Consider the following 9,112-nt stretch of genomic DNA (forward strand, 5'->3'; position numbering starts at 1 on the left):
TGGTCAGCTCTCTGGAAGCCTTCCTGAGGGGGCAGAACGCTGCAGGGCTGCCAGAGGAGTGCTGCTCTCCAGGTCTGAGAGAACAGAGTCTCTGTAAGAGGTTTCAGAGGCTTGAAGCCGTCTGCTGAAATTCTTGGTTTCATATCGGGGAACTACGGCGTGATTTACAGAACGAGGCTTTTAGCGCCCTCTGCAGACTCATCCTGGGATTACTCCAACATACGATTACCTCATGATCTGAAACTTTGACCACGTTTAGTTTGAGCCTCCAGCTGTAACTCAGAGTTTAAAATTAAGTGAGAAGAGTAAGTTAAAACACAGAAACAGAATCCACAAAGCTTTAACTTAAAGTCTGCTTCAGCCCCCTCCCCCCATCAACCCCCTCCCCCCCTTAAACACCAATCAGGTGGTTTCACAGAGCTCTTGTTTTCTCTCAGGCAGTGACTGAATGTGACCTTTGGAGGCCGCTGCCGCTAAAGAGCACACAGAACAAACGCTCCCTGAATAAATACAGATAGAAGAGTAACAGCTAACAGCTAACAGCTAACAGCTAGCAGCTAACAGCATTATGTTTCACTTGTTTCTTTTGGGGGATTTGAACCTAAACGTTTCCTTCTGAGTCCTGATGAAGCTCCAGCTGTGACACTGAAGTGTTAACCCCTTACTGTCTGTATTCATCATCGAGCCGCCCAGCCAATGACCACGAAGCAAACAGCGCCAGTATTTGAACACTAGCCTCAGGGGAGGGGGGGGGTTAAATGAAGGGTGTCTACTTCCTGCAGATAAGAGACGGCCACACGGAGAAGTTTGGAGAAGAGGAAAAGAAAGCAGAAAGAACAACCCGATAACCCTCGACTACACGCCTGCATGACCTCAGATTAGCGCCTGAGAGGGCGCCATGCCGCGCGCTGCGTTTTCTTTGTGAGCTTTGTGGTTGTGCCCTCTGCTTCGTCTGGCAGGAGAACGCCGTCTTTAAAGCTGCAGGACGATGGGGGTGACATCACAGGTCTCAGATGGTGAATCGAGTTGGTGTCTGCTGAACACAAAACATAAAACACGCCCATTTATGGTCATCGGCTCGTCATGGGAGATGAAACGTGTTCCTGACGGTCTAACGAGCACTAAATCATCATTTCTGTACCGACAGAAAGTGAGCAGGAGATAGTCTGACAGATCTGATGATTAAAAAACAATAAATGACCCACTATCCATTTGTGTTGCCGTGGTAACGCCATCGTTTGATTTAGACAGTTTTACATCCTGGTACCTCAGAGGGTCAGACTGATAATAAACTGAGATGTTGTTTATGTGGATTTTATAAATATTCCACTTTTTTTTTTTCTCCACCGGAGAGTCGAGGGTGCGTTGCCATGGCGACCCTGTTAGCAGTGAGCTGATGGATGTGAGTCAGTAAATATTTCACAGATCAAATCAAAACCTGAAGAACAAATTCTTCTTTAATTACAGGAAAAACAAAAGCGAGCGCTGGCTGGTGCTGATACCGAGGAGGAGGGGGGCGGGGCAAGGAGACCAAAAAACAAGGGGGAGGAGACACTGAAAGCATAATTTCAACACACAGCTTTAACAAATGCTGCTCCCTACATTTTCTACAGACACACGTCGACTCGTCACATCCTCGCTCGGGGAAACCTCAAAAACTCAAAATGCTGCACAGCTTTTTTTTTTGCATTATGATTGGACGAGCTTCAGATGGTGGGCGGAGCTTCCTGCATCAACCAGAGCATGAGACAGAAACGCTGATGCTGCAGGAAAATCTCAGCTTCACTTTAAAACAGCATCAACAACATGAGCTTAGCTTCATATTCTGCATCTTTTAGCGTCATCGCTGGTTTGACCAACAGAACGACGACTTTGATTCACTTTTCTAAAATAAAATAAATCTTCAGCTCGGCTTCATGTTTCACATGTCAAGAGAAGCCAAATGAAAATCTGAGTTAAAGAAACCCATAAAAAAAACGTCTTAATCGAGTCATGAATGTTTTTTATCCAGCGTGACAAACAGATTACGTTTTTAACTTCTTCTCTGACGGCGAGGAGCCGGACTCGCTCTCCTCTGACGTCCCGTGAGTCCTTTTCAGAGCGCTCTGTGGCGTCCTCGTGTCGTCTTCTTCTGATTCTGACGACACGTGCAGGTTTTCGCTCGCTGTCCGGTGCTGCCCGTTCGCTCCGGGGCTGCATCGGCTCTGAGAGTCCAAAGCCCCCGAGCTGCAGGCCTCGCCGCCGTCCCAGCTGTCCTTCCTCAGTGCGAGCTGCGGCGGCGGGGACGCGGCTGACAGTCGGGCAGTCCTCTCTCCCTCGTCCTCGGCGGGCGACATCACCGGGCTGCGACACACAAAGTCAGACGGGCTCAGACATTTCTCCTCCTCGTCGCTTAGCTTGATTTGGAGCGAGTTTGGCTCCACCCCCGACGAGGAGGACGACAGATCGTCCACCGATATGGACGGGTAGATGCAGGAGTCGACGGCGGAGAACAAAGCCTGCACGGACTCGGGTCGATCCCCGGCTCGAGACACAACGTTCATGCGTCTCCGCCTCATCACGTTGCGTCGCCTCACTGCGCTGCGGCGCTCCTCGTCGTCGCTGCTGGAGCTGGAGGTGGATGAGGAGGAGCTGGAGGCTCCTGCAGGAAGTGAGGGGGAGGAGGCGGGGCTCGACAGCGTGGAGTTGTCTCTGGGACTCGGGGAGCGAGGCCGCGGCATCGGGTCGAGCCAGAACTCAGACGAGTCCGAGTCTTCGTTTACGAGGAAGCCGGACTGATTCCTGCTCTGCCTCCTCCGCCTCCTCTGCTGACCCTCCGCCGCCGCTCCCGCTGGCTCCTCCCCTCCCGAGGCGTCGGGTCCCGCCAGAGAAGACGAGGACGAGTTGTCTGAGTCGCTGTGGTGACTGGCAGCAGACGGAGCTACGGGGGCGGTGGGCGTGGCCCGAGCGGTGCGGCGTCCTCGGGCGTGCAGCTGCATGATGGCCTCCTCGCTCAGGTCGCTGTCCGAGTCTGAGCTCCACCCCTCGATCTCTCGCCTCACCAGAGAGTCAAAGAACGCCATCATGCGAGGATCCTCCTGGATGGACTGGCTGACGTAGTCGTGGGAGAGACCGCTGCCGCTGTTCAGCACCAGGCTGATGTACTCCTCGTGCGTGTAGAGGCTGCGAGACTTATCCTCCACCTGACCGTCCAGGTCACCTAGACTGTTAGGCTGCTGGTAAGGACTCCACACCTGAGGAGAGGAGAGGAGAGGAGAGGAGAGGAGAGGAGGAGAGGAGAGACAGGAGAGGAGAGGAGAGACAGGAGAGGAGAGACAGGAGAGGAGAGGAGAGGAGAGGAGAGACAGGAGAGGAGAGACAGGAGAGGAGAGGAGAGGAGAGACAGGAGAGGAAAGGAGAGACAGGAGAGGAGAGACAGAAGAGGAGAGGAGAGACAGGAGAGGAGAGGAGAGACAGGAGAGGAGAAACAGGAGAGGAGAGGAGAGACAGGAGAGGAGAGACAGGAGAGGAGAGATAGGAGAGGAGAGGAGAGACAGGAGAGGAGAGACAGGAGAGGAGAGGAGAGACAGGAGAGGAGAGACAGGAGAGGAGAGGAGAGACAGGAGAGGAAAGGAGAGACAGGAGAGGAGAGACAGAAGAGGAGAGGAGAGACAGGAGAGGAGAGACAGGAGAGGAGAGGAGAGACAGGAGAGGAGAGACAGGAGAGGAGAGGAGAGGAGAGACAGGAGAGGAGAGACAGGAGAGGAGAGGAGAGGAGAGACAGGAGAGGAGAGACAGGAGAGGAGAGGAGAGGAGAGGAGAGACAGGAGAGGAGAGGAGAGGAGAGACAGGAGAGGAGAGGAGAGGAGAGGAGAGACAGGAGAGGAGAGGAGAGGAGAGACAGGAGAGGAGAGACAGGAGAGGAGAGGAGAGACAAGAGAGGAGAGGAGGAGAGACAAGAGAGGAGAGGAGGAGAGACAAGAGAGGAGAGGAGAGGAGAGACAGGAGAGGAGAGACAGGAGAGGAGAGACAAGAGAGGAAAGGAGAGGAGAGACAGGAGAGGAGAGGAGAGGAGAGACAGGAGAGGAGAGACAGGAGAGGAGAGGAGAGGAGAGACAGGAGAGGAGAAACAGGAGAGGAGAGGAGAGGAGAGGAGAGGAGAGACAGGAGAGGAGAAACAGGAGAGGAGAGGAGAGACAGGAGAGGAGAGACAGGAGAGGAGAGGAGAGGAGAGAAGAGGAGAGACAGGAGAGGAGAGACAGGAGAGGAGAGGAGAGACAGGAGAGGAGGAGAGACAGGAGAGGAGAGGAGAGACAGGAGAGGAGAGACAGGAGAGGAGAGGAGAGACAGGAGAGGAGAGGAGAGACAGGAGAGGACAGGAGAGGAGAGGAGAGACAGGAGAGGACAGGAGAGGAGAGACAGGAGAGGAGAGGAGAGACAAGAGAGGAGAGGAGAGGAGAGACAGGAGAGGAGAGGAGAGGAGAGGAAAGGAAAGGAAAGGAGAGGAGAGGAGAGGAAAGGAGAGGAAAGGAGAGGAGAGGAGAAGAGAGACAGGAGAGGAGAGGAGAGGAGAAGAGAGACAGGAGAGGAGAAGAGAGACAGGAGAGGAGAGGAGAGGAAAGGAAAGGAAAGGAGAGGAGAGGAGAGACAGGAGAGGAGAGGAGAGGAGAAGAGAGACAGGAGAGGAGAGGAGAGGAGAAGAGAGACAGGAGAGGAGAGGAGAGGAAAGGAAAGGAAAGGAGAGGAGAGGAGAGGAGAGACAGGAGAGGGTCAGTGAGAAAGGTTCTCTTATTGATGAGCTCTAAAAACAGAACATGGTGTCCTGTATCATTTTTCACTCTGTGCACTAAAATGTTCAGAACAAAGAGCTTCAGTTACTTCAACAAAAGAGAAGAAGAGCTGGTGAGAATAATTCAAACAGCTGCTCCTGTGATGTCACTGAAAAATAAAGACTCTAAACATACAAACTTTGGGTCCCCTTGCGTCCCTGGAGGGATAATAATATTCACTACTTATTATCGCTCATAAATCAAACTTTTTATCTTTATTTCAGTGACTGCATGTCATCACACATGACGTGTATTCTCACTTCCTGCTGGTCTATCCCGGGGAACAGGATCTGGAAACATTGGATCATTGTGTCCCTCATCGTGCTCTGGATCCGATCAGACAGAAATATTGACTCTGTGAAAGTGTTCATTTCTTCCCATGACCTCGTCTTCAAACACTGCCCTACATCATCTGATAAGGGGAATCCATCTTTTTCATGATATCACAGGGGGAAGTGGGAGCTCCATCAGTTAATGTGTGTGTGCTGTCACTGGAGATCAGTGTTCAGAACACCGACCCTTCAATCCTCCTGACGCTGTAGAGTGACCTCCCTCTTCTCTCTTCTAAGGCTCAGTGCTCACCTTGATGACTTTCTCCACACCCGACGAGCAGATCATGTAGGTGTGCGGGTTGAAGCGGACCTGGTTCACTATGGAGCGGTGACCCTTCAGGACCATGAAAGCCCCGTTTACCACCCGACCCGCACCTCCTTTAAAGGAAGAACAGGAAGTGTGTTAGTTTGAAAGAAAAGCTCAGACAGGAAATGATGAAAAGACTCAAAGAGATCTGGATTATTCCCGACTTCAGACCCGACAGATGAAATGTTACACAGAGCAGGAATGTGGTCTTCAGAAGCCGCCGGCCGTTAGTCACACACTGAAGGCCCTGAGCACATTCTTTCAGAGTGAGGAAAATAAAATCCATAAATGTGTCAGGTGTTGCTGCAGAGCGACCAACGACCTCATTCTCTGATGGTTACATTCTTCAGAGAGAAAGTGGAGCAAAGAGGAGGAGCAGAGAAACCTCATGAAAAAAGATCTGCTTTAAACCAGGGCGGGGTTTTATATTCAGGTTTAAAGGATTCATCCTGCAGCAGGTAAACAGACTGTAACGTCTGCAGCATGTAAACAGACTGTAACGTCTGCAGCGGGTAAACAGACTGTAACATCTGCAGCAGGTAAACAGACTGTAACGTCTGCAGGTAAACAGGCTGTAACGTCTGCAGCAGGTAAACAGACTGTAACGTCTGCAGCGGGTAAACAGACTGTAACATCTGCAGCGGATAAACAGACTGTAACGCCTGCAGCAGGTAAACAGACTGTAACGTCTGCAGTAGGTAAACAGACTGTAACGTCTGCAGCGGATAAACAGACTGTAACGCCTGCAGCAGGTAAACAGACTGTAACGCCTGCAGCAGGTAAACAGACTGTAACGTCTGAAGCAGGTAAACAGGCTGTAACGCCTGCAGCAGGTAAACAGGCTGTAACGTCTGCAGCAGGTAAACAGACCATAACGTCTGCAGGTAAACAGGCTGTAACGTCTGCAGCAGGTAAACAGACTGTAACGTCTGCAGCAGGTAAACAGACTGTAACGTCTGCAGCAGGTAAACAGACCATAACGTCTGCAGCGGGTAAACAGGCTGTAACGTCTGCAGCAGGTAAACAGACTGTAACGTCTGCAGCAGATAAACAGACTGAAACGTCTGCAGGTAAACAGGCTGTAACGTCTGCAGCAGGTAAACAGGCTGTAACGTCTGCAGCGGGTAAACAGGCTGTAACGTCTGCAACGTCTGCAGCGGGTAAACAGGCTGTAACGTCTGCAGCGGGTAAACAGGCTGTAACGTCTGCAGCGGGTAAACAGACTGTAACGTCTGCAGCAGGTAAACAGACTGTAACGTCTGCAGCAGGTAAACAGACTGTAACGTCTGCAGCTGGTAAACAGACTGTAACGTCTGCAGCAGGTAAACAGACTGTAACGTCTGCAGCTGGTAAACAGACTGTAACGTCTGCAGCAGGTAAACAGACTGTAACGTCTGCAGCAGGTAAACAGACTGTAACGTCTGCAGGTAAACAGGCTGTAACGCCTGCAGCAGGTAAACAGGCTGTAACGTCTGAAGCAGGTAAACAGGCTGTAACGCCTGCAGCAGGTAAACAGGCTGTAACGTCTGCAGGTAAACAGGCTGTAACGTCTGCAGCGGGTAAACAGGCTGTAATGTCTGCAGCAGGTAAACAGGCTGTAATGTATGCAGGTAAACAGACTGTAACGTCTGCAGGTAAACAGACCGTAACGTCCGCAGCAGGTAAACAGACCGTAACGTCCGTAGCGGGTAAACAGGCCGTAACGTCTGCAGCGGGTAAACAGACTGTAACGTCTGCAGCAGGTAAACAGACTGTAACGTCTGCAGGTAAACAGGCTGTAACGTCTGCAGCGGGTAAACAGGCTGTAATGTCTGCAGCGGGTAAACAGGCTGTAACGTCTGCAGCGGGTAAACAGGCTGTAACGTCTGCAGCGGGTAAACAGGCTGTAACGTCTGCAGCGGGTAAACAGGCTGTAACGTCTGCAGCGGGTAAACAGGCTGTAATGTCTGCAGCGGGTAAACAGACTGTAACGTCTGCAGCGGGTAAACAGACTGTAACGTCTGCAGCGGGTAAACAGACTGTAACGTCTGCAGCGGGTAAACAGGCTGTAACGTCTGCAGCGGGTAAACAGGCTGTAACGTCTGCAGCAGGTAAACAGGCTGTAACGTCTGCAGCGGGTAAACAGACTGTAACGTCTGCAGCGGGTAAACAGACTGTAACGTCTGCAGCGGGTAAACAGACTGTAACGTCTGCAGCGGGTAAACAGACTGTAACGTCTGCAGGTAAACAGACTGTAACAGACTGTAACGTCTGCAGCGGGTAAACAGACTGTAACGTCTGCAGCGGGTAAACAGACTGTAACGTCTGCAGCGGGTAAACAGACTGTAACGTCTGCAGCAGGTAAACAGACTGTAACGTCTGCAGCGGGTAAACAGACTGTAACGTCTGCAGCGGGTAAACAGACTGTAACGTCTGCAGCAGGTAAACAGACTGTAACGTCTGCAGGTAAACAGACTCACCAGCTTCTGGATCCTTGGGTATTTTCCACATGTAGAGGTTGAAGTCATCGGATCCAGACAAGATGTACTGAGGAGGGAAACAGAGAGATGTTTACATATTTAAGTTAAACTCAACTTTCCATCGGACGTCAGGGACGAGGAAACCTTTCGGGGGTCGACATGCAGTACGAACGCGTCAGATTTTATCGCAGCGCTTGGTTTCCTGACGGATTTGATGGATCAAACCGGCTCCTGACGTGCGGCGACAGTCTGACCCTCTCCCGCTCCCCGTCTGAACTCTCGTTAGACTCCATCAGACAGATGGTTCCACTTGAAGCTGTAGGTACATGCAGCGCCACAACACCTGCTTCTAATCAACGTGTTCTTCAGAGAGACAGCGTGTATCATTCAGGGGGCTATATCAGGATAGAAGGCGTTTCATATTCATGAGAATGTTTGGCTGAGTTTAAAAAACTTCCATGAAGGGAGAAGAGGACCGCGTGCAAACATCACGGCCGACGCTCTCTTAATCCCAGGGTATACATCGGCGTATCCTGCCGTGGCTTTGACCAGAAGGAGGCTCTTTAAAGTAAACCAACACAATTTGTTTTTAGAATGGGTGTGTATGTGACTTCCTGTGCTTCTGCAGCCAGCCTCTAGTGGACACTCGAGGAACTGCATGATGTTACACTTCCGCCTTTGAGAATCTCAGGACCTGATTCAGTTCCATTATTCTGAGGCTTTCTTTGTGACATTTCATTAAATTAAATTAAATATAAAGTATACAGAGCAATTAAAAAAAAAAAACGACCTAAAAGGGACAGGGAAGTTAACTTTGGTAACCTAGCAACAAAATACTCCGTTAACAGACTCTTATTCAACCATCTGAAGATTGTTCTCATTCATTGGACGGTATCTGTTAGTGAGTTTGTGGATTCACTTTCTCCTCTTTATTTCCTGCTGTTAAAATTCTGCCGGTTTCTAAAAACATAAAGCGTTGCACTTTGTATCCCACTCGTCCTCTTCTGAGCGAGGATAAGAAGAGTTTTGTATGTTACCAGAGATAAAGCAGCTCAGTGGTGGTGATAAATCACTCACACTGCAGCCTGTGTCTGCAGGGCTCATGAACACCTGCATGCTCCTCCTCAGGTTCCCAGAGGACACGTCAGGCAGGAATGTCTCACCCTGAGCCCCCTCCCTCTTTCTGTCCCATCAAACCTTCAGCGG

At 50.9% G+C, this 9,112-nt stretch overlaps 1 protein-coding gene across 1 annotated transcript in view; it reads right to left on the reverse strand.

Moving 5' to 3' along the window:
* Positions 1 to 1,438: 1,438 nt before the first annotated feature.
* The window catches only part of dcaf5 (ddb1 and cul4 associated factor 5), a 15,494-nt gene continuing 7,820 nt past the window's right edge, over positions 1,439 to 9,112 (reverse strand). Inside the window, exons 7-9 of the mRNA XM_061034500.1 lie at positions 7,907 to 7,973; positions 5,391 to 5,518; positions 1,439 to 3,233 (exon numbers count right to left, since the gene is read on the reverse strand). Of these exons, the coding sequence (XP_060890483.1) occupies positions 2,025 to 3,233; positions 5,391 to 5,518; positions 7,907 to 7,973 (1,404 nt within the window). The 3' untranslated portion in view covers positions 1,439 to 2,024. The remainder of the gene's footprint in view (positions 3,234 to 5,390; positions 5,519 to 7,906; positions 7,974 to 9,112) is intronic.

Source organism: Labrus mixtus, unplaced genomic scaffold (genome assembly GCF_963584025.1).
Source record: "Labrus mixtus unplaced genomic scaffold, fLabMix1.1 SCAFFOLD_141, whole genome shotgun sequence".
NCBI classification, from domain to species: domain Eukaryota; kingdom Metazoa; phylum Chordata; class Actinopteri; order Labriformes; family Labridae; genus Labrus; species Labrus mixtus.